The 24983-nt window shown below is 41.8% G+C and overlaps 2 protein-coding genes across 5 annotated transcripts in view; both read right to left on the bottom strand.

Moving 5' to 3' along the window:
* sipa1 (signal-induced proliferation-associated 1) overlaps positions 1–14287 on the bottom strand; it is a 30681-nt gene extending 16394 nt beyond the window's left edge. The window contains exons 1-3 of one of the 2 annotated variants that reach the window (XM_086013070.1): positions 13890–14287; positions 11938–11980; positions 9912–10105 (exon numbers count right to left, since the gene is read on the bottom strand). The gene's annotated coding sequence lies outside the window, so the exon portion shown is untranslated. Of the gene's footprint in view, positions 1–2381; positions 2571–9911; positions 10238–11937; positions 11981–13889 lie in introns of those variants that run through there. The other variant, XM_086013071.1, reaches the window with a different exon arrangement.
* Positions 14288–14427: 140 nt separating this feature from the next.
* Positions 14428–22584, bottom strand: LOC147133444 (histone acetyltransferase KAT5-like). Of its 3 annotated transcripts, none has more exons than XM_086013077.1 (15): positions 22466–22584; positions 22318–22384; positions 21259–21327; positions 21043–21179; positions 20110–20178; positions 18814–19032; positions 18664–18738; positions 17460–17522; positions 16986–17234; positions 16808–16897; positions 16577–16717; positions 16395–16488; positions 16165–16324; positions 15992–16073; positions 14428–15559 (listed from the first exon to the last, which is right to left on the bottom strand). In XM_086013077.1, the coding sequence occupies exons 1-15, from the start codon at positions 22493–22495 to the stop codon at positions 15425–15427; spliced, it is 1680 nt and encodes a 559-aa protein (XP_085869203.1). In that variant the 5' UTR covers positions 22496–22584; the 3' UTR covers positions 14428–15424. The 3 variants fall into 3 exon arrangements, with proteins under 3 accessions (XP_085869203.1, XP_085869201.1, XP_085869202.1); XM_086013075.1 differs by having other exon boundaries at positions 18814–18984; XM_086013076.1 differs by lacking the exon at positions 20110–20178 and having other exon boundaries at positions 18814–18984.
* Positions 22585–24983: the final 2399 nt, after the last annotated feature.

Below are 24983 nucleotides of genomic sequence, written 5' to 3'. Positions count from 1 at the left end.
TGATAACATTAAGCCTATTTTGGGTCATCTGTTTTCTCTGGTGTCTGTCTGTGTTTGACCACACTGACGTCAATCACGTCAAGCTGAAACCCGTCGCCGCTCGTAACGACGTGAGGCTACTTCCTGTCAGCCTTTTTCGCATGCATCTCAGGCTCTCGCACTTGCATCCTGAAGAGCAGGTGCAGCGGTATGCGGACACACACACACACACACACACCCCCACGCACACGCACACACACATAGTGTTCAATGAAAACACGTCACAAAAGTCGGCACTCTGCTCTCTTGTACATTTCCTGGCCTAGTTAAAAGACATACAGAGGAAGTGTTATATTTTGCAAAGAAGCATTTACAAACAACAAAATACAGAAGTGGTGTACCGTGTCACAATCAGCAGTTTCGGTCGTGCGGCAAGATATGCTAATGTACCGACTGCAGAGGTGTTCCCATGCAAGCTCCTAATGAGAAGACCGAGCAGGACGTGTTGCTGACTGCACATTGTGTGTGTCAGCTCCATGTGGACTGTTGATTCATATCGTCTGACTCAGCATTTCGGGCACCCACACAGCTTTGTCTTCTGTGACTCTTCAGTGATTAGTAACGTCGGAGCGGTACACTCGCTTTTTAGTGCGACCAGTCCAGGGTACAGTCAGCTGTGCTACGCTTTAGTTCACCTGCGAAGAGCTATAGGAAATGGAAAATACTGGTGTCTGTTTCTTTAAAGGGGAAGTCAACCCAAACATATTTTTTTTCAAGCATATGTTCAATGCGCCTCCACTAGTCTAAACACGGCCTTCTGATTAATATTGCATTTGTGGAATAAGAGATGCAAAATCCACCCGTTTTTAGCCATCTCAGGGGGCGGCCATTTTGTCACTTCTGTCCACTGAAAATGATATCACAAATGCTCAGGGGGCTCAGATAATGACCAATCATAGCTCAAATGTTTTCTGAAGCTGAGCCATGATTGGTCGTTATCTTGGCCCTGAGCGTTTGTGATGTCGTTGTCAGCGGACAGAAGTGACAAAATGGCCGCCCCCAAAGACGGCTAAAACGGGTGGATCAACTATATTCCACAAACGCAATATTCATCAGAATGTCTTGTTTTAACTGGTGAGCCTGCATAGAACAAATTCTTTAAAAAAATACGTTTGAGTTGACTTGAAGTCCACAAAATCTAAATCAACAAGTGAGGTCAGTGGTGCTAAATCTATTCGAGCCAAAGCGCGTTTTGACTGCAAGTTGGTCCAATAACTGTCACATTTTTCATGTTGTTCCAACATGCGGAAACAGTGCCGCTCTCCACCACCACAAAGCCACCTTGAAACCGAACATATGTCCACGCTTCTTAAGACCCCCAACTCATCCCATAAATCAGCCCTTGTTTCCATGACAACATGTCCCATGCCAAGTCTAAATGCGGTATGATGTCCAACAGGACTTGGTGATTTCGCCACCTCACCCTCCCCGGTTGAAATGAGCCCTCTGTCTATTCAGATGACGAAAATAGACAAAACTTCTATTGACTTTTAGATTGATTTCACATATATCAGGTTTTTTTTGGGGGGGGGGCAGCAGGATGTGATTGTACACTGGAAAAAAAGTTATGTTGAAGTTACTCAATTGAATTTCTTGGTTGCACACAATAGAATCATCTGGATTTAGATACATTTTCAAGTAGATGTACAGTCGACTTCAAAATATATTTAAAGCCAACCACTTGTCAAAATGGAATTGAGTCAATTCAACACCCCGTTTTCAGCGCATTGTCGATCTTACAACATGTTACAATTACATGTTCTTTCAATGATTGCAGTTGTAGCCAGTAGCTTAGCGAACAAAAAAGGCCTAAGCCGACATCCATCAAAACGCCAAATATCGGTGCCGAGAATCGGTCTATCCCTAATATCCTGAAATCCTGAAAAAAAATAACATTGACGATCATTACCAGTCTAATGTTTCCCTAGATATTTGCCAGTGAGCAGTCTGGCTTAACCATGTGCCCGAATATAAACGGATCAATGAATGATAGCAGCATCAGCTGAGTGGCAATAAAAAACAACTTAAGGACATTATGGGAATAAACAGTAAATGCATTTTGAAAGGCTCTCAATACTACAAGCTACAAGTGGTGCCTTCTCGGTCTGCTCAGGCTGCTTCTTAGCGCCATGTATGGAATGTGGCCAGCATTTCCAATCGCCACGGTTGTTATTGTCATGTGCCCGTGTTTTTATTACGCAAACCTAATAATCACAGATTTCACTTTCCGGGTGTACAGCAGCGCCTGGGATGAAATTGTTGCAGCTGATGCGGTCATTAGCGAACATCACTTTAGAGTAAACAGTCACGATATAGTCATAATAGCAGTAGCGCTCACTCACATGATCTCCTCTGCAGTCAGTGTGGTGGATGATGCGAGCGGGTCACGACCCCTCGCGCCATCTGAGTCGCAAATCTACAGCCACGTCAACGGCGAGTCAACTCCATGCTTTTAAACAACGCAGAGGAGGAAGTGCACGAAAGAATGCTCAACTTCTTGATTTTGCTGCTTCATTAGGTACACCTGCGCACTATAACGAGAGTACAAGAGCATCAAAAAAAAAAAAAAAAAAAAGGTCACAATGTAATCCACCGAGCAACTTCTGCATTCCGACGTGCGAGTTGATGGAACACCATTCAAATGGAGTTGCTGTAGAATCATACTAATAAACGTATACCTCTCTAACAAAATGCACCGTCTCAGCCCGGGAATCTGAATAACAGATGCGTAAAGCCTTTATTTGATTTCATCTCGATTCTTCTGAACCAGCGCAAACACAGCAATTCTTTGCTCATGTGCGTACCAGAGCAAGGCCAAACAAAAATCAGAAAAAGGGAAAAAGGGCAGACACGCAGACCGTTTTTGGGGAAGTCTTTGTCGCTTGACATATTTTGCACACCACACGCGCGCGTCCTGCGAAACAGGAAGAGGTGACTGACATTTGAACCCCAGAAAGGATGAGCGTCGTCGTCCTCATTTGCACTTAACACTTGAGCGGGCGGGCCGTCACGACATCATGATTTAATTGAATTCTCTTCAGGTGAATAACATCGTCTGAAAGGCTGAGCAGCAATTTGCTATCGTCCATGCTAAGGTCCTTACAGTCCACATTGTTAACCACTTGACCGAAGCTGCTCAAAAGTCCAACTTCAATGACAGTAAAAAGCCGCCTCGTCAGTTTGTTGGTCTATAAAAAAAAATAAATAAATAAAATAAAAAAGAAAGATTGATTGCAGGAAATCTAAAACCGCCCCTCTTTATTGACCTATGCAACACTGTTACATTCGACCCGGGCCGCCCAACCTTTTGACACTGGCCCGGTCTGCTGCTGATGCTTTTAGATAAAGTAAAAGTGTATTAATGTGATGGTCTGACGGTCAAATTCAGTCCGCCCCTCCCTGGCTTCACAAGCCCCGCCCTATCGGAGTCACACTGCGGACAGTGAACTGGACGCCTTCCAAAGGCTTTTAAATCGATTGCACTGCACTACTCTCTCTTTTTCTGTCATGCCTTGGACAGTATGTCTCCCGTTTTGCTCCGACGTGTTGCAAGAGTCCGTGCGTGAACGCCTCCATGCCACTGCACCTGAGAGTGAAAGATTTGAAAATACTACTGTAAGCTAACCCAAATCTTGTTATAGTTGTACAGCTTTTTTTTTTTTTTTTTTGGTACGTTATCTGGTGCTTCTCTCAAATGAATTTGATTGTTTTTTTTTTTTTTTTTTGGAACATGTGCTGTGAAAGAAGCATGATTAAATTGCAGTGGATCTGGTTAAAGGCGCAAATAAACACTGTACAGGGTTTTATTTTCCTCATTTGAGTCATGATGGCATCAGTGGAAGCAACCACCCGGCTAGAATCATAACGGCACCTCCTGTCCGCCGCGATCCTGCAGAAACCAGGAAGTAACCTGCTGACTAACAAGCAGATGGAGGAAGAAATACAAACATAACGCTCCAACATTTTTGTTACACTTTGGTTTACAGTTTAGCTACAGGCACATATATAAATCGTTTTTTTTTTTTTTTTAACTCGATTTATCTGCGTGGCCCGGTATCAAAGACGCCCATAAACGGGTACCGAGCCGCCGACCGGTGTTTGGGGGTCACTAACCTAAAGTACATTGTGCTATTTGCACAAGAATACTTGCATTATTGCATGATTATTTTCTTTTCATCTTCTGCGTATTCCCGCTTGCTGAAAGTTAGCGATTATTTGTGAACCGCTTTAGACTGAGTTTGAAACTTTTTAACTAACAATATTGAAATGTGTCTTGCAGGCTTCTTCCACTGCATGTTACCCAAGTGCAGTTCTACAAATTCAAAAGAAAAATATTGAAGTCTAATCAATAAAATAAAAAAAAGGATCGCAATGGACATTATACATGTCACTTATGGTAATGTATTCAATATTTTTATAAATTAGTATTTCGGAGAGGAAGCAAATTTCTAACTTGGTTCTTGAGCTGAAAAGCTTGGGAAAATCTGCTTTACAGTAAATGTCTCATTCTTAAACCGCTGCACGACAACTTCATCTTTACATGAGACTTTCAGTAAAGTGTGGTGCAGTTTCAGTTCTGTGTGGGCGTTTTTTTTTGTTTGTTTTTTTTTTCCCCCTTTGGTGAGGAGATTATTTTTGCGTACTTTTGTTTAGGGTCCTTTTTAATGCACGAGTCCTATCAAAAACAACTTCGGGTGTCAAACGGATAAAATCAGTCTGTCTATCTGTCTGTCTATTTGGAGCAGCTACATGATCAGCCAACCTCTTGCGTCAGTTAACGCATAGAAGGAAGCAAGGTAAAATCTATGCTACTGTGGATATTAATAGCCAAGTTCCTCTTTAAAAAAAAAAAGGCCAAGCTGAAAGCATTGCTGAGTAAAAGCTATTGTTCCCATCGCGGCCTTTGTGCTGTTGGTAAAAGAACGCACCTCTATTGTTTGATATGTATTTGCCATGACATCAACATGGCGAGCTGGCACAGCACGACCACTTCCTGTGTATCTCCAAATATGAAATGGCGTGATGTGTGCTAGTGTGGCGAGGAAATAGTGTCCGTGGATGTTGTGCACTGTCCTCGTGGTGACAGGAAGAGCAGCTGTCCCGCTGCGACTGCGTGTGCGCGTGTGTGTGTGTGCGCGGGCGCGGGCGTGTGTGTCTGTATGTGTGTGTGTGTGTGTGTGTGTGTGTGTGCGGGGATTGGCTGAGAGGGCAAAAAAAGATGGAAAGGAACGAAGCCCGGACTTCATGACTACATCTATTATGCTGATTTTGAACGCCTCTTCTGCTCTTGTGCCCCGTCCACTTCCAGAGGAAGACACACTGAGCGCCTTTTGCACTTGTTTACGCTCGTGAAAATGACAACAACATCGGAGCGTGTCCATTAGTGTGAGGGGATCAATTTGTTTACTCTCACTGAGTCTCGGGACTGGCTAACTGTTCAACTCCGATGCCTTGTTTTCAGTTTGAAGGGGTTATTAGTCGAGCCGCGGAGGGGAAATTCAGGCCTCGTTGTCCATTACGACACCAGAGGGCTCCGATTGCTGTCATTATTTGAAGGAACTGAATTCTTTGCCTCTGTGACTCTTTTGTTGACTTTCACAAGCAGGTTTTTTTTTTTACCACCCACCCCCCCTGCTTTTGCCACAGAAATGTTGACAACAGTGCGGCGACGGACGCACTAGTCCCTTCTAAAACTCAAAGTTGGCAGGCCTACTACAACAAAATGAAGTCCAAAATGACGAGGATTTCAAGGACGAGGAAAATAAGATCACCATAGGTAATCGAATATTTCCGCGCCAATCCGCCCTAATTTGACTCCTTTATCAAAAATACTCATTCGGCAGACAATGTACGAATCTTAATGTTATTCAGCATCCGTGCACCTGCCGACCTACATATACCACGAGCCGGCACGCTAACGATGGCGCTGCGCCAAATCGGCTCATTTATGAAAAGCATTCAGTGAAAAGGCGACCACGCTGCTCTATACCTCGCCGCACAGAGTTTAGGAGACTTCAGAAGTGACTTTGGGCGCAAACGTTCCCTTGCCCCTCCTTTGCTAATGCTCGCGTGTTTGTTTGATGCGGACAGACGGTGCAGCAGCCAAATGCATCTGCTCCAGCTGCTCGGCGACATCTTTGCATGGTGGAGAGGCAAGTGGCTGCCTAATAGAGCCCCCCCCCCCTGTGCATTAGGTTGACAATCTATTATTCTTACAAAAAAAAAAAAAAAAGAAAAAAAAAAGGTATTTTTACATGGGTCTCCGGGCAGGATGTTTTATGCCCTTTGGATTTGCAGCTATTTGCAGGTGGCGATGTGCTCTCTTTCAGTGGCTCTGAATGGCCTTGAGTGCACTTCTCCTGTGTAATGGCAACTTGAACAATGAGAAGGACCGCCACTGCACGGCCTAATGGTCTAATGTACGTATGCGGGCGGGGACAATATTGAGAGGGACTTTGTGACTACAGATAATGGGGCTTCTCTCCAGGTCTTGACCCAACCCCCCCCCACCCCCAAATACTGAGGTGACGAGGTATTTGCAATCAGAGCAAAAATATTGCTTCCATGTGTTACCTGTGCTCATTTGAAAGTTAAAGAGAAAGGTTTGGGGAAGGAAGCCGACTTTCTCCGAAAATGATTTCTCATGCGTTTTGATTGCGTAAGATATGCACTCACTGGCCTCAATTAGGGAGTAATCTAATACCTGAAATGCAAAACAAGAGCTGTGTCAAAAAGGCTGCTAAACAAGTTTACTACTGTTGTAGTTTGCAGTTCATTGCGTCACACTGAGAGCTGTTTACTAATATTTGGCATATTTAGCAAAATGAAAGAGGACACCACAAAAACCTGCCCACGTGTCTTAAAGAGGGAGTCAACGCAAACACATTTTTTTTCAAGAATATGTTCTATGCAAGCCCACTAGTTGAAACAGGGCATTCTGATTAATATTGCGTTTGTGGAATATAACTTAATCCACTTGTTTTTAGCCATCTCTGGGGGCGGCCATTTTGTCACTTCTGTCGACTGAAAATGACATCACAACTGCTCACAACGACCAATCACGGCTCGGATTCAGAAAACAGTTCAGCCGCGATTGGCCGTTGTGAGCAGTTGTGATGTCATTTCCAGTCGACAGAAAACAAAATGGCCGCCCCCGGAGACGGCTAAAAACGAGTGCATTTTGCTGCTTAACTTATATTCCACAAACGCAACATGAATCAGAATGCCCTGTTTCAACTAGTGGGCTTGCATAGAACACATTCTTGAAAAATAATATGTTTGCGTTGACTTCCACTTCAACAACAAGCCAACTACCCACACACACACACACTCTTGACAAAAGAGATTCTGCACCTTGAGTTGCTCGCATTTTCCTTTCCATGGTCAGTCAGTGCAACGTTGCCAATTAACGACTGCAAACTATCCGTGCCGTTTTAGTAGTCACGGCGATAACAGGACCAAACCATTAGAGCTCAAGTTTATTTCCCCGGAGTGTGACTCACTTTTACTGCGCGTTGCAGCTACAAGGCATCACTGATAGTCATCACAGAGCGCGGCGATATTTGCAAACAATAAAAGGACGCTGATGATCGCGGGCACAACTTCAAAAGACACTTAACGGGTGCCTTTCGGGGGCTTTAAACGCGCAGATGAAGTACCAGGTTGGCGTGCGGCCGTCATGTAACTTTCTGAGAAGTGGCCATCGTGTGAGTCACGCGTTAGCGAATGAACATGTTAACGTTTGGGAAAGTCTTAGTCACTTGGACCATAAATGAGTGGGCGTCTACAATCGAATATCTTGATCGCTAAACGGAGCGACGTGGAATAAGATAAATTACAACTGCGTCTGAATGTCTGAACATGGCTCGTTTAAATTGCTGCCAAGTCAACAATCTGGATTCGTTTAAATTTCATTTTTTAAGTGAGCTAATTTCAACGGCAAACAATCGGACGGATATATCTTTTTTTTTTAGTGTTACGCAAATTGCGTTTGGGATTCTTATTCTGTGTTTTTCTGTGGTCCTAGTGGCGCTAGTGGTACACGGGCTCCCTCTAGTGGCACGTGAAAGAAACACAGGTACAGTTCAGTTGCATTTCACTTTTGAAGCACAATACAGCTTAAGTGTTTGAAAAAGTTGAGTTAGGTATAATTGCTGTTTAACTTTTGGATGCAAAACATTTGATCTGAATCATTATTTGGAGTATTTGTTTTTATTTTCCTATATTTAAATGGTGTTGATTTTCATACCTTGCATCATGCTACAGTGGCTGAGAATATTGAACTTTTTTGCGCTGAAACCTCTGTTTTGGATGAATAGGTAGGTTTTACGTTAGTTTCACTTGTAACGTCTTTGTCCTTTTTGTGTTTCTGTCAGCCATCATTTTGGATCTCCGTGTGGGTCAAACAACGGCATCCCTTTCGCAGGAACTGAGCCAATTACTTGCCGGGTAAAACAAGCACAATATTAAAATTTGCCACTGTGTGTTTACTGGACGGAAACGAGCCAAAATGAAATGAGATGAGAAGCCGAGAAGATGAGCGCTAATTTGGTGGGGAGGTACGTCGCGGAACATGTGGATTGTCACCCACATTTAATGGGAACATTAACTACCATGAAAGAATGCGGACTGTCAATCAAAAACTGAGAGAAAAAAAAAAAAAAAGGGAAGTTGAAACCAACGATGCCATCCAAAGAAAACATAACTTGGGAGTTCAAAAAGAAACTCATCTTAAATTCAAGTAGCGCATATAGTCCATCGGTTTCACCTTTAGCGAGTCCGTCTATCATCTCAGGTCAAAGTGGCGTTTTGCGGCTTAAAACGTTCATGTCCACCGCAATGAATAGCACGTAGCGCGGTGGGGGGGGGGGGAGTGTGCGGCTCAATGTAAATTAAATGCCCCGTCCTTTTGAGTGGCCTGGCTTATGTAAGTGACTGCTGCTGCTACTGCTGCTGTTGTTGTATCTCTATCGCTGCATGCGAGCTCCTCCATCCCGGCATCTTTCTGAAAGGTCTCACACGTACGCACACACGCACACACACTAGCCCCGTCCTCAATTAAAGAGTGCAGGAGGGTGGTGGTGTGTTTCGGGGGCGGCGGGGAGGGGGCGGGGGGGGGGGGGGGGGGTAACGAGGTTCTACCTGATCCAGCGTCCCTCATTCTCGGCGCCACCTTGAAAACAACACCCCGATTCATTTCATCGTCATTGTCTTTGCACGTCACATGCGACGATATCGCCACATCGTCTTCGGACCGCGCAGAAAATAACGATTGTACGCCAAAGGTGGCAGCTCATTGTTGTCTTTCAAAATAAGGATTAGGACCCAAATCCCACTACTCTTTTTTTTTTTTTTTTTTTGTCCATGCATGTTCCCTCTCTCCATCCGCCGCACCACCACAAGGCTTTTTGCACCGACTCCTTGACTGTGTCATAGTGCTGCTTTTTTTTTTTTTTTTTTTTTTTTTAAAGACAATCGGGCCTCACAATAGCGAGACAGGAGAGATGGGGGAGGAGGCGGAGGAGGAGGGCCAGTGATGAAATGCGACAAAGGTGGCAAAACTGGGTTGAATCCCTCAATGCTGTGCAGCCACGGCGCACAAGGTGGCCGTTGGGCATCTTAGCTCACTCCGGCACCTCGCGGTTTTCACGCTGACAACACAACAACAAACGGCGGGACAAAAGATGCGATGACACCGGGCATTATTTCGTCACCCCTCTTCGCTCATACATTGTCTGGCGGCCGGATCGCGCGCATGCCTCCACACACTCGACTTGCGTGGTGCACTTCCCGACGTGCGCGCCCATTACGGTCCCAAAGAGGACACGGCCGGCCGAGGCTGGACGTTGACGAGGGAAAGAAAAGGCTCTTACCTCCGACATTTCAGCTCCGCTCCACCCGCTCTCGTTTCATCCTCTTCCTCTCGGCCGACTCCCTCCCCTTCTCTCCCCATGGCAGCATTTTTCTGCTATCTATCTCCACGCCGGGGCTCGCTCGCCTCCTGCACCTCCCTCCTCCTCCTCCTCCTCCGCTCGGCTTAGTTCCTCCTGTCTGCTGCTCTCTTCCTCTGTCCCCAAATAAAGGGAAAAAACGGCAAACAATAACACACACTTCCCAATTTGTCTGCCTCTTTTCTGTTCGCCAAGTCAAGGGGCAGGTTGATGTGTGCTGTCCTCCTCCCTCCCTCTCTCTCTCTCTCTCTCTCTTGGGCTGATTCGATTCCATTCACATCACACTAAAGCCAACCCCCTCTTTCTCCTCCTCCTCTCTCTCTCTCTCTCACACACACACAGGCATACGCATGCACAAACACACAGCTTAGCCCCAGTCTCCTCCCCCCTCCTGGTCTCCTTGACAGAGAGAGACAGCAGTGGTCAGCTGGAGCCCCCCCCCTCCCAAAAAAAAAAAATTAAAAAAAAAAAAGCTCATAAATGGTAATGCGTGATTGGTGCGATGTGTCTATTCAAATGAAGGAAATGTCACTTTAACGTGATCACGTGCACACGCACAGAGGTGACATGATGATGTAATGTTGACACATCCTGCAGTCAGCAGAGCTTCTTTTTTTTTTTTTTTTTTTTTTTTTTCCACGCTGCTTATTTATGCAGCTATTCATTCTGACACGTTATCAACATTCCACTTAAATCATGACTGGCTCCGCTAAAGTTGTTTTAATGCATGCTTGTGCATTTCGTTAGCAGGATTATTTCGCCTTTTTAATCGCTGAGGTGGGAAGAAGCCATCTCATTTTAGAATTTATTCATTTTTTTCGCTTTTATGAACCATGTGTTTATCTAACCAAACACAGCTGCTCAAGTCAATGTTTTGGTTTTTTTTTTTTTGTGTGGAGTAAAACATTGCTTTTCCTGATTTGTCAGTAAAGAATACATTATTCTTAACCCAAATTCTTCGAATGAAATGCATTTTAACGTCAATTCAAATATGTCTCAATGTTGGTAATCGATGGTGTACGGTGTGGCGCTTATCCACGAGATTCTTGTTTGACCTTGGCGGAGGTCTGTGCTCAACCAACTTCTATTCTAGTTTGTTTGTTAGCCGGATTACACAAAAGCTACACAAAACCTTGTGGAGGTGTGTGTGGCATATAAACCAAGGAAGACCATGTTAAATTTAAGAGAGGATCCAGATAAAGATGCGGTACCAGGCTTTTTTTTTTTTTTTCTTAAAAGATTCTTCCGATGTCTAAGAGATTTTGTTGTACTTTACGTATATCTTACTAACAAAATGGTGGCTTCAGCATCAGGTGGGTTTTTATAAAGGTGCCGATCTGTGCGCATAAGGGCCCATTCTAGTTTTCTCTGACAATTCTGGACAGACTAGATAAAGACTCAAAATGGGGCAGAGTTGAAAATTGTGTGCGTGTGTGTGTGAGAAAGAGACTGTTTGTTTGGGGCTATCTCTGTGTACTCCCCAAACGTAGGGGCTGACATCATTACAAACAATCAACCTGCTTCAGGGCAATTAGCGTACGGGGTCCGGACGACACATTTTATTTTCATCTAAATTGGGACCTACATCTTAAAAAAAAAAAGAAAAAAAAAAAAACTGACCCCTGTTAAGTTTAAATTAAACATTTAATAATATTCCATTGAGGAGGGGGGGGGGGGGGGGGGGCAGTGTCCAACACCATACCCCCCCCCCTTTAATTACTGTACACGGTCCCACCCCTGGACAGACCATATGGCTGTTGTGTGCTAGCAGGTCAGCAGCGCTGGTCAAGCAGCGTGGGGGGGGGGGTTAAATGAGGTTGGGGGAAGGGAGGGGAGTATGTGGGAGGCTGTGTTGTTGGTGCCGTGAGTGTCATGAACAGATAAGAAGCATTTTAACAAATAAAAATGTGTTGTTGATAGGAGCGCAAAAGTTTAAAAACATTCATACCGTAGTCTGGGTTCGATGTTTAGATGTCAATAGTAGATCCAATCTAAAAGAAAAAAAATATATATATATATGTAAGTAATTAACAATGAATCATTTAGAAATATAATTAATTTCTGACATATATATACACACATATATATATATATGTATATTTTTAGTATAGTGTTACAAATTACCACCACGATAAAACTATTGTTAAACACACATAGAGGCGATAGACAAAGTCTACACACCCCTGTTCAAATGACAGATTTTTGTCATATTAAAAGGTGAGCCTAAGATAAATAGGTCATTTCTAGACTTTTATGATATTTATGCGACCTATAATCTGTACAACGCAACTGTGGTTGCACAAGTGTGCACTCTCTTACTGTATAAGTGGGGATGTGTTCAGAAATATCCAATCACATTCGAGCTTATGATGAATGGGAGTCAGCACACACCTGCCACCATTCAGAGCCTCTGAACTCTTCAGATAAAGTTCAGCGGTTCCGTTAGGCTTTTCCTGACATTTTTGTAGCCGCGTCTTACAGCACGAGCTATTGTCTGAATCGAGCCTCCACAGCATCAGTGGCATCTCATTCTTTGTAGGTATAGGTCAGAAGAAGGGCACAAAAGAATTTTCAAGGAAATAAAAGGACCACGGAACACAATGAAGAAAGTCGGAACATATAAGTCACCACCAAGTGGAGAAAATATGACACAATAGTGACATCAACAAGAACTGGGTGTCATTCCAAAATTGGCAATATGGATGAAGCGCAGGAATTTTGGGCGAGCACTCGCTGTTTAGCACATGTGAAAACAAAAGCCGGTCTTCTTCATATGTCTGGTCTAGTCCATTGGGTAGACTTAAATGAAATATCCCAAAAACCACGTGGGGAAATGCATTTGGCCCCATGAAAACAAGGTTAAACTCTTCAAAAATTCCCAAAGTGTATGCTGGGCGCAAACACCACACTGGTCATCAACAAAAGAACACCACACCGACAGTAAAGCACGGTGGTAGCATTATTCTTTGGAGCTGTTGTTCCTACCTGAACCAGAATCTTTAGTTAAGGTGAAGGCAGTTATGAACAGTTCCAAATAGCTGAAGAAAGTCAAAAGCCTACTCGATCATGTGAACTCTATTTCTCAGTCACTTTCAATGATGGCAGGTGTGTGCTGACTCCAGTTTAACATGGGATCGGTTGTCTGAACAGTAGCAACCTCATAATCAGGTGAGTACCCTTGTGCAACCTCATTATCTCAGTTATTGATTGTTATTTTCTTCGCGTCTCAAAAGCACTTTTTTTTAACCCCCAATTGAGGTGTACAGCTTATAGGTCATAACAATTGTGGAAAATTGCTTGAAATGAATTATCTTGGGTCTCATCTTTTAACACAAAAGCCTGACATTCGAACAGGGCAGCGCCGTGTCAATCACAACCGAGGATGATTGCCTTTGTGTTTCCATTCCGTTCTTGTATTGTAGTTTATTAAATTGTGTAAATCTTTTTTTTAAGGCCTCAACTGAGTGTTTTCCCGTACTGAGAGGTTTATGAAATAGTTGAATATAAAATGCCTGATTACTCACTAATCCTGGATGGACCCCGAAAGAAGCAGAATATAATCAATCTAGCAGCTCCCAGAAATGAGAGACAGCATGCATTTATTGGACAAGATGAGTAGTTACTGCCGAGGCCCAATAAAATCACCCAAGATGTTACATACGAGACTTCCCGTGAGCCGTCCAGAGGCATTCTTATTATATACTTCAAACCTCACCTTTGCAAAGGGGGATAACGGGAGACTTAGTTTAATAAAACTAATATCTAACTTCGAATAATACGTTAAGTTGATTTTACACAACAAGCTCATTGGTAACCCCGAATTCACTCGAGTAAATATGGCCGAATTCTAATATCAAAAATACAAATCAGACGAAAACTGATACTTCACGTGTATTTTACCTGTTCGCTGCTGTTGGATTTGAATCCACTGTTCCACTTACAAAAATCAGAAAGCCACATTTTTGATAACTTCGGCAAATATTTAAACGGGCAATATTAAGTACAATGCTGCCACCTGGTATTGATTAAGCAAAAGGCGACGGTGAAGTCAACGCTGGACTAACAATGCTGCCGCCCTGTGGTCACTTGTCATACTGCGATTCCAAACAACGTGACTGTTTCCATTTATTCTGATATGCATAAATATCAGGCAAACTCACACTTTAGGCCGTTCAAATGACGCTTTCTTTCATAAATATCCAAATGAAAACATTTGTCAAAATAAGAAATTCAGTTTAAAATGGCAAAATACGTGATTTTAAACCGGACTTTGCTCGTTTCTATCAAACAACTGCATTTCACTTGGCTTATTTCAAGAGTAAATTCCACATCATTTCTGAAACGCATAAAGCACGCACTAATATATCACGTCTCGTCTCCTAGTGTGCGGTTAATAGTATGTATTAAAAAAAAAAAAAAAGAATTAGACAACTGTACACAAAATGTACATGAATCTTTTAACAGTTCAACATGGCTTGTATGTCAGGTATACAATCAAATCCGGTATGGGGTCCCAAAACATGGAAGTGATTTATCCAAATGTATATTGAACATGGGTCAAGATGAAAATCACCAGTATGAGGGATGCATAAAACTCATCAATATAAGGAATCAGATATATTGACTATACCAGTGCCTTAAAATTTTGAAAATTAAATCTGCTTGAAGTGTTCGTAGCGTTTTCTAGCTTTCTGAGGAGTTTGGCGACTGTACGAGATTTCAATAGCCAACATGAGGGACGGTTGCGCAGCATCGGAATTATCACTAAAATACATGAACATCAATTTAAAAAAGTATGCCAGGAGGATTCTGACTACACAACATAAGGTGTGGAGACAATTGAGGCCCTGAACACATGGAGAAAAGTTGTAAAAAGTTCTAGGGGTTCTTGTCCATGAACTCTGGTTTTCTCGACAACAAATGCAGAAGAGTAATGTGTGACACGGGTACTGTTGTACTTTCAACAAATGAGCCTCAGGAAAAGATGGCTAATCAGTCGATTAAAAATTTCAGTTTGGGGGGGGGGGCAGGGGTTGATGTCCCTACAGTACTTAGAAGAATTCCATGTGGAGGCTTTTAACATCCATAGATGGAGAATCATTGTAGAAATTCATATCCAAAAATGCCTCCACATTAGTCGTTGAGAATGTTTGCAATTTGATGATAAATTAAATGAATTGCACACAGTTTAGTTTGTTGAACTTGATCACGTACCCAGCAGAGGGAGTGTTGTAAGTTTTGCTGATGTCATTGTTCAATAGACTCTTTTAGAGTCCTAATATACAGTATTGAACAGGTATTCACAATAAAAGCTTATGCAGGTATTTTTTTTTTTTTTTCAACTTGTCCTGGGTTGGAGAAAAAAAGGGCTTCTGTATTGCGAAACCATTGTGATCCCAGCTTCGTGTCTGCTGTCCAAATGGTTCGAGGAGACTTCACCACTTTCCCCTCTTGCTCCAGTCCTTGGGCGTGAAATGAAGACATTTTGGATCTATGCGCGTGTGTCTCTTCTGCATGGCTCTTTCGTGTCCATCCACGATGTCTTCGGACAGAGTCAAGATGTACTGGCCCTAGATTAGAAGGAACATTAACAAAAAGAAGTCACTTTACAGCCCGGACAGGAAAGTGGGGACAAAGTCTAGCACTTTTTGAATATAACTATTAAAATAATTTACATTTTCCAGAATATTCTAATGTAATAACTGTATATATGCACGACTATAGGTAAATGCTGAAATCATTTTGAGATTGATCCATTAATTGATTAATTAATAATTTGATTTGTTCACTGTGAGTTAAACAGAAGAAATTCATTTTTTTTTGTTGCTACGGCAATATTGCAAGCGCATACCAATGACTATTGCGTTTGAAAAGTGAAAACCCAAGTCAAGAATATTATATTATTTTGTAGCCATTTACAATATTGTAGGATTAAAAAAAAAGGCAACTGGGTTACACCTTTTACCTGGTACATCCTGCAAATAGGTTGATCACTCACTCACCTTATAATAGTTGATCAGGTTGAGGTACTGCAGTGTCGAAATGACATCTTCTTTCTTGACACTTGTGATCTCACTGATCTCGCTGACAAAGCAAACAAGACAAAGAAAAGAGGCAGTTGTGTGAAACCGTCTTTGACAGTCGTATTGTTGACCCAATTCCCACGCTCATATACTTGATGGTGATCTGTGGCCTCTCGCCATTGTCCGGTTTCAGGTCCATGAGAATCTCTAGGATGGTCTGTGACCAGTAGGAGCGATAAGACAAGAGCCCGAGGTCCGAGAGGGGTTTCTCCGGCGTGCCCGTCTTTCCTTCGACCTTGGACAGCTCGTAACCTGAAGGGCAGACCGTGATGAGGTAAGCGTTTGGATAACGTGACCGTCAAGGCGCTCTACGTGCACTCACTGAACTCGATGAGAAGCTTCCCGTAACCTCTCCGCTGATAAGGAGGCAATGTCAGGATACAGGCCACATTATAATCCTCAGTTGATTCCTTTTCCTGAGAAGAAAAAAAAAAAAAAAGGGAAAATCTTATTTGGACTGCGTTCATGTAGTTGCAAGCGGACTACACATAAACGGACGCGTACCTTCGAGAAGTATCCCACTATGTGGAAGCCTTTGGAGTCGTACTCCGTCATTACGTAGAAGAGGAAAGGGTCCGTGTCGTAGTACAGGGTTTTGTGGTCCAGGAAACACTTTGCAAGTAAACACAGGTTCTGGGAATAATTCTTAAAATAAAAGAAAAAAAGGAAACAAAAAAAAGAGAGAGTTGTAAAGAAATGCAGTGGAAGGGCAGCAGATGGAATGTTCAAACTAACTTTGTTTTTTCTGCCATCAATCTCAAAAAATGAGACGGTTCCTTTGCGGTAGATCTCGTTGCCTGGAGGATGTCTGAGGTTACATTTTGTCTGATCAAAGACAAGAGGGAAAAAAATCAAAATAAAATCAGACCAACCACCAGGATTCAAGCAGTTTTTGTAAAGATGTTGTGTTTACCAAATGTCTCTGTAGACACTTGAGACTTTTGAGGTACTTGAGGCAGAATTCACAGAGGTAGAGGATGGGCAGCGACGTAAGTTCCTGCGGGTACGGGGAAAAGTACCACGGCTTCAGCCTGTGACGACCGAGTTCTATACACTCGATGTTTTTCATTCGGGTCACGATGTCGTCGTGGCTGCGGTCCGACACCAGACTGCCTGTCATGCGGGGTGCGGACGGGATGCCGTCAGAACTGTCCTGTGAATCCTGGAAGCGAAAACAAAAATGGATATTAGACCCACGCGTGTCTGGTTTAAAGGGATACTTTTTCAGAAATATAAAATAAATCAAATGGAATATTTATGTTTGGATTTCTTTGAGCAACGTGTGGAATCACAGTGGTTGTACAGAAAAAGTAAGACTTGGACCCGATGGGGCACAGCGCTATTTGGCAGCAACACACACATTTCAAGAACAGGAAATCAAACAGACCTCTGGTGGTGGTAGAAAGACACTGGCACTTTGAGGCTTGTTATACTGCAAAACCTTTATCATCTAGTAGAGAGAGACACACAAACACACGGGCTTTTGGAAACTAAAGGGGAATGTAATGACTTGGATTTTACACTGTCAACACTTTGGGGCGGATGGAGATCGGTTGGTCATTGGATTGGATTGTTGGTGAGTTTTCAGTGAACATGTTTACATAAAAGCTCAAAATGAGACGAGCTCCTCTTAGGGTTTACCACCATACAAATTAAATTTGGATGTCTGGTTTTGGAGAATGATTACTATCAGGGTGAAGCTCCATCATAAAAGCCTAAATAACATTCAAACAAATACAAGAAGTGATTAAGTATGTACTTGTTTTTATACATTCACATCATCAGGCACAGTTGGACTATTCTAATGAGATCTAATAGACAAGCTGTTGGCAGACCTCACTTTGTTTTTTTTTTAATATGTCGACATTGCTCATAAATTTGGGGTGAATCCATCGGTTGAAGTTCAATATAATCAAATTATAAAATTGCTAACATCCGCATAGTGACCCCATTGTGCTGATTCACATGTATGAACAAGACCATTTGCTGGCTGGATTTGCCTGAGATTATTATTTTATAAAAAGTTGTTTTTAAAATGATTTTGTTGAGCAATATTTAATTTTTCATTGTCCTATTTAATTTCATTTTTTTTCATTTGTCATTTGTGTGCTATTTAAATAAATGTATTGACAGTTACTCAGTATATAAGCATTTTTTTCCCCCACTGAATGTTTATTCTTTTCTGAATAAATATACGTGGAAGACTACTTTATCACTTCATTTGAGTCATATGATCCTATAGTAACAGTACTCTTACTTGGAAACAATTTTTAGCAACTCTACCTGCCTGTGAATGGATGTGAAAAAATTATCACATTCAAGTACAGTTATTATCTTCCATCACTGGTGAAAGCAGCATTTTTGTTTTCACAGGAATGGTGTACGGTCATTCCCTCTTGTAGTAAGAAACAGTCACAGAAAAAAAAACAACAACAACCATATGTTGGTCACTGTTTCACTAATATTTGCAATTAATGCATAAAAAAATAAGTACATTTAAGATAACACCTCAATAAGGTGAAAAGTTTGAGACAATATGCGTGCAAAGTGGTAGCAAACTGTGGAAATGTGATCACACTCAAATTCCATACCTCGTCCGTGGGTCCACAATTTGCTTTCCTCTTCCTACCGGGCTGCGAGGGGATGAGCCTTCGAGCGGTGCCGTTCTTCAGAAAAGAACAAAGGTGTTATGCAAATGACGTCTGAAAAAGAGTTGCACACAAGGCGGGTTTGATCGTTACCGTCGTGAGGGAAGAAATCTGGTCATGGTCTTCTCGGGTCTTGAAGGTGTTCGTCTCTCTCGCCGCCGGGTAAACAGCCGCCGGAGAAGCCTCGGTTGAAGTTGGCAGGGAGGGCACTGGGGGGGCCGGCGGCACCTGCGGTACCAGGGGGACCGGCTCCACTTTCCTCTTCTGCAGTGAACAAGAGTTGTTACGACACTCGGCTTCCGTCGGCATCGGCTGCAATGTGCGCTTTGGGCAAACAGCTGGCGACTCAATGAGACGTTGGCCCGTGTTAGTTGGCGTCAAGGAGTACAACCTGCGGCTTCCGTGAGCTGAGAATGAGTCTGACTCGTGGCCACAGCTTATTCAATCAAGTGGCTGAATTTGTTTTGGTTGTCTTTGGCTTCAATGGTAATTGCACCTTATTTCAATCTGGTGTTAAGATAGCGATAAACACGGGTCAGGTACAACTGTAAAAGTGTTTACATCGCCTACTAAAAATGGAGCTTCTGGATTAAAATGTAGGCATTAAGTGTCATGCTAAGACTTTGTGGGAACAAAACAATGTGTGAATATACTGCAAGTTCCCAAATCATTTAGAGCAGGGGTCACCAACCTTTCTGAAACCGAGAGCTACTTCCTAGGTACCGATTATGGGAGGGGCTACCAGTTAGATACACACTTCAGAATTTCCATTTACAGTCTGTGAATACACTGAGCATGTTAAATCATTTCTCACAATAATCAGGAAACATCAATATCAATATGCAACATTACTTCTGTAAATACCTGCTACTGTTTACATTTTCAAACAATCACTTCCACAACATTCCTGGATAATCACAATGTCCCATCACTGGTGAGCAACTTTAGGATACAGGCCCATGGGCTACTCACCTGGTCCTTGATTATTTGCAAATGCAGCTAATTCCCACCAAAACGCACACCGGCCCACATCGAGAACTGGTTTCTCCAAGCATAAGGAGTGTCACTATTGTGAATATAGATGAGCTCAAATCATTCCCTCCTATACTGTGATTTTTCTTTTGAATTAGAGTGTTGTAATGAAAATATCAACGACGTCATCCGTGACTAGTCGACTTGACTTTCATCACCTTTGACTTAAAAAATATGAAGTTGTGCAACCCCTAGGGCTTGCACCTAAGTGGGTCATCTTCATGGCTGTTTCCATCAATACGACCATACGGCGTAACCTGACCCGTATTATAATATTCAGTGTAACAGGACGCATGTTAACACCAGGAGTAAACAAGGTCTTTTGCTCTTTGGGAAATGGGTAAATTCAAGTTGTACCGGAGTGGGGAGGGTTTTGCCTCTGGAAGGAGCTGTGGCAGATTGTAGGTTGAGATCTAGACTCTTCCTCTGAATTGAACAGAAAGGAAGAGAAGCAGGTGGGGTTAACTGACATTCGTATGGGCCTCGGGTTCATCACTCAGATGGACTGTGGACACAAAGTCCAACTGACGTCTCTCTTTTTTTTACGATCCATACAGCGTTTAAAACATTTCTTGGCAGTTAATACAAAAGGCACAAATGATGGCCTTCCATTCAAACAAAACATTTCACTCAGATGGCAATGATGGAGATCTAATTAGTTTTCTTAATGTAGTAGCTGCATATAGTGGTGTGGAACTCAGACCACAAATAGCAACTGCACTTTTTTTTTTTTACTCCAGATTAAAAACATTTGAGTTTGATTTTATTTTAACCAATACATCACCACATAATATGATGTGAACAAAAGTAATGAATAATTTGGCGTAATCTGTTCAATTGAGGATGTAGGCAATTTTAGCAAAGGTGGCCAGCATTCTGAGGAGATGATTAACACCCCCCAAAAAAAGTCCCAAAAATGACACAGGCCATTATTTTAGCAGGGTAACGATAAGTGAAAATTTAGGAAGAAACTTTATCAAGGTAATGATTCAATTCAGATTCAAATCACATAAAAATTAAGTTAAAATGTATCTAAATAAAGTTTCAAAACAATTTTTAATATAAAATACAAACATACCAAACTTGACATTAAATACAACTGAACTGTACTTGGCCAGTGAATCATTTGAGTACCACTAGAGGGAGCCTTTGTACCAAATCACTGGCCTAGACCACAACAAGGTTTGCTTCGAATCTGATTATCCTAAATTTGAGCATTAAAAATCTTGACGGGAATATTTACTTCTCAGTAATATTCAGTGCTGCATTCCTGAAAGTATATCCACTCACCACTTCTCGTTCAGGTGAACTGGGGCGGGAGCCCGGAAGACCATTCTTGGTTGGAGTTTTTGCTTCCTTTTTCGGGAACTGGAGCTTCTTCATGTCCAGTCTGTCTGCTGTGACCCACTCATCCAGACGCTTGTTGACTGTGAGCACGGATTTTACACAATTCAGTAATTTTAGTGGTTTTGCGAGAACAACAATGATGTGCCAAAATGTACTCACAGTCAATGTAGTGAACATAGTAGAGCTTTCTCCCGGAGACTTCCTTCACACTTAAAATCTCAGCCAACGCTGGACAACAAGAAAGACATTTCAGTAAAACAGTAACTCAAATGGAAATATCATAATTTTGTGAGGGTGACATTCTGATAGAGTTTTTAGGGGGATACCAATGTTGTTGTGCTCATTGTTGCGTTGTCCCTCCCTCGGCTGCTCAGCCGCTCTAGCCTCCTTCTCTATCTACCCTCTGTCCCTTTATATCATCTCTCTATATCAAACCAACCAGCCGAGGCAGTCGGTCTCGCCGCGGAGCTGGATTCTGTTCAAGCGTTCTTTCTTAGAGGGAGTTTTCCCTCATATGGGGTTCATTTGGATTTCTTATACAGGTATGTATAATGAGTGTGGTCCTTGACCTGCCCAAGGTTTAAAGTGCCTTTAAAAAAACTTTTGTGAATTGGCACTTTATAAATAAAATCCACTTCATTTGATCTGTATATTTGGTAGCGAGGGGTCACATTTGTAGCTACACAGTAAATACAGTTGGCATTGGTTTAGGCATATCAAAATTAGAGCGTGAGACATTCATTAAACAAAATTAATATATAACAGACTCTGCCCTTTTCATTATTGGAAACCAATAAACCATGGGTGTAAATTAATCCATTAAAATTTGGACCGGATGATGCGAGTGTCAAGAGGACAGTGATGCTGACACTTAAGGAGACGTCAAGCCGATGCTAGAGACTGAAGTACTACCCTCTAACTAGAAAAAATAAAAAGAAATATCACCACAACTATCTGAGACCAGACGTCACATACTATCGATTACTGACAATTAATATATTTCTAGAAATAAAAATACTACTTTATCGGGATTATTTTTTAAAACAATATGCCGGTTAGAATTGGGTAATTGATACAACCGCGCGTTTAGGATGTCCCGACTATGAGTGGGTTATTACGGATTTGTAACAACAGGCCGGGGTGTCTTAAAAACAACTGAGGTTCGCGAGTTAGCATTAGCTCGTTTAGCATTTCGAAAAACAAGCGAACAATGCTTACGCCACTCGTCTTCGTGTTCCTGGTTCTTACGGAGAACGGGAAGGCGGCAGCCCTCGACAATTTCAACCTGTCGGGGGAAATGGGTTCATTTGACACCTGGATAGTCATCAACGACTGAACAAGAAGAGTACATCACTCGGAGACTCACCGATGATCCGCTGTCGGCCATTTTCGTCATCCTTGCGAGCTGGAGCGGGGTGTTGTGGGAAAATGCCGCTGACGTCGAAGGTCAATAAACCAATCAAGAAATACTCTGACAGCGTATGCGGTAAGCGGAAGTCGCTAAACGAAACAGGAAATGACATAAAATCGCATCAACTACGTAAGTTGATGTGAGCAAAATACAATTATATTAGCTGGAGTGATGTCATGTACAGAAACCCGTTACTTCAACTGATTAAAAACATAATCTTATCTGGGTAAAATGTGTAGATTGTTTTTATTCATACATGTAATTCGTTTTAAAACATTACAAAATTACTACTAAACCTATGGCTCTCAAACCTTTTATACTCAGTACCAACCTAAAAACAATTGGTTCTCCAAGTACCACTATAATGACCAACATTAAAATACGCCTAAATGAGTGTAGGCCTAAATAATTATCAAAAAGAAGAAAATATTAGAATAAAGTCCAGATTGTAAGTGAAAAACGTCAAATTAAACATAAATAAAGTCATATTATTACAAGAAGAAAAATATGACGACGTTGTGATATAGGAAGAACAACAGCTATACAGGAATAAAGTTGAAATATGATTTCTTTTTTTTTATTATCGGATCTATCTTTTTTTTCATTGTCATTTCATAATTATAAGGACATGAATTATAGCATATGGACGGATGGATGCCAGTCTGCTTCTTTTGTGGTGCCACTGAGCAAGGCACCTTAGCTCTACTTGAATGGTACAAATTAAGCATCCACAAGCAACAGAACAAAAATACACCACGCTGCCGATTCCTGTGAGTAAAACAATTCACTATTTACAAGCAATGGCAAAGGTTATAAATGATCTTTATTATAAGCATTAGAACAACTTTTAGGATACAGAACTACAACGTTTTCAAATGAAAATAAAAACTAACGTTGAATGATACACAAATAATATGAGACAAAAATAGGTCCTCGCACATTTGTACATATAAGCTGTAGACAAATAAATCACACATGACAAGGAGTCAGGTGACTTTTCAAATCTGTTCAGGCTAATGGTAACATGACCATTAAAAGCGTGTCAAGAGATAAACTGTCTGACTTGAACATGCATTAAGATGCTGCCTCCCTTCAAATTTCATAGTCCCTGAATACTGCTGATGTAATACATGATGCCGTTCAAGTAGTTGATCCAAGTTCTCTGGAGAGCTACAGAAGGCTACAGAATAGCAATTGTAGGAAAATGTCAATTTGGATTTTGACAGGCCAGTTATCGTAGGAACAGTTTGGATTTTCTAAAGATTGTAGAAATGTGTCAGTAAACGCCTATTCAACACATGTTTCTGTGGTTTGGAAGCAAATGAGACCATCATCTTTTGAAAAGAGCATTCTGATGATTTCAAATAATTTGAAAAAGAGGAGGATTTTTTTTGTTTTGTTTCATTTTTGTTAGTCTTCAAACAAGCATTAGCCAAGATAATGACTTCAACACTCGTGATTTGTTGTTGTGTTGATTTTCTTCCCCCCGAGCAGACAGTGTTTTAAACATCTTGCAGAGTCAGCAACCAGCTATGGGTTTTGATCTAATTTGAGGATGGTGAAAACACTTACTGTATCTGTTGTGTAGGCAGTAAAATGACTATGCAATATTTCCTTTTCAGCCACAATTTCCTGCACTTGAGAGGCAATTATCTTGACACGATCTGGCAGTAAAGGAAGTACCTTCCCTGTGGCATTAACATCATTCTAAGTAGCATTGGCATTAGCTGTAAAGCAAAAATGCTTTCACCCCTGTAACGCAACCGCTAACATGCGCCTTAAAATGCCTTTTACTGAGCAGTCACACAAAAACAAAAACAAAAAAAAAAAACATTTATTTTCCTTACTCAGATGTGTCATTAGAGTTACGATTGCACGCAATGCCATTGGCAACAAATTAAAGTGCTTGAATAAAGTTTGCGTTGGAAAACATACACGAGATGATAGTTTTGGTGGGATGTTGGACAATCAAATGTCACAATGTTTTCTATTGCTATTAATAACACAACTAGGCCCCCCTGCTACAGTGTTATTTTTACCAAAGTTCCAGAAAGGGAGTTACAATTCTCATCATACCTCTTAAATGAACTGCCATGTACAAAAGAATGCACTTCACTGGTTGCAGTCAGATGCAAAAGTCAAAACCACCTTCCCCGTTTGCACTTTTCACCTGAAAATAAAATGTGTTATTGTTTTTTTACAATTACGATTGTATCATAATACTGAAATGACCGTTATTGCCCTGCATATCCTCGCCTTCCTTCATTGATTGCATCTCACTGAAATCTACATTGTCATTTTTCACGCCTCCATTTCTCATTCACAGCAGCTTGGGCTTTTCTTCTTTTTTTTTGAGGCTATGCCATCTGCATGAACATGGTAAGATGCATACATTTAGGCGCATAACGATAGCACGGAATTTCAACATTCTGTTGTACTTCCCAAGAAGCACTCATCAAACTTTAAGCTGTAA

This window comes from Filicampus tigris, chromosome 17, assembly GCF_054856515.1.
Source record: "Filicampus tigris isolate MCC_2025a chromosome 17, RoL_Ftig_1.0, whole genome shotgun sequence".
Classification (NCBI taxonomy): Eukaryota; Metazoa; Chordata; class Actinopteri; order Syngnathiformes; family Syngnathidae; genus Filicampus; species Filicampus tigris.
The sequence above is the reverse complement of the archived record's forward strand: the minus strand, read 5'-3'. Positions and strand labels throughout refer to the sequence as shown.

Bases quoted from the DNA above. Each gene is read 5' to 3' on its own strand.
- LOC147133444 (XM_086013077.1), bottom strand. From the start codon at position 22,495: ATGACGAAAATGGCCGACAGCGGATCATCG. The intron at 19,033-20,109 runs GTACAACTTGAA...CGCACATTGCAG, and splicing joins GCAAAACCCTCCCCACTCCG to CCGATGCCGACGGAAGCCGA. The intron at 16,489-16,576 runs GTACGCGTCCGT...TTTTCTTCTCAG, and splicing joins TAGTGGGATACTTCTCGAAG to GAAAAGGAATCAACTGAGGA.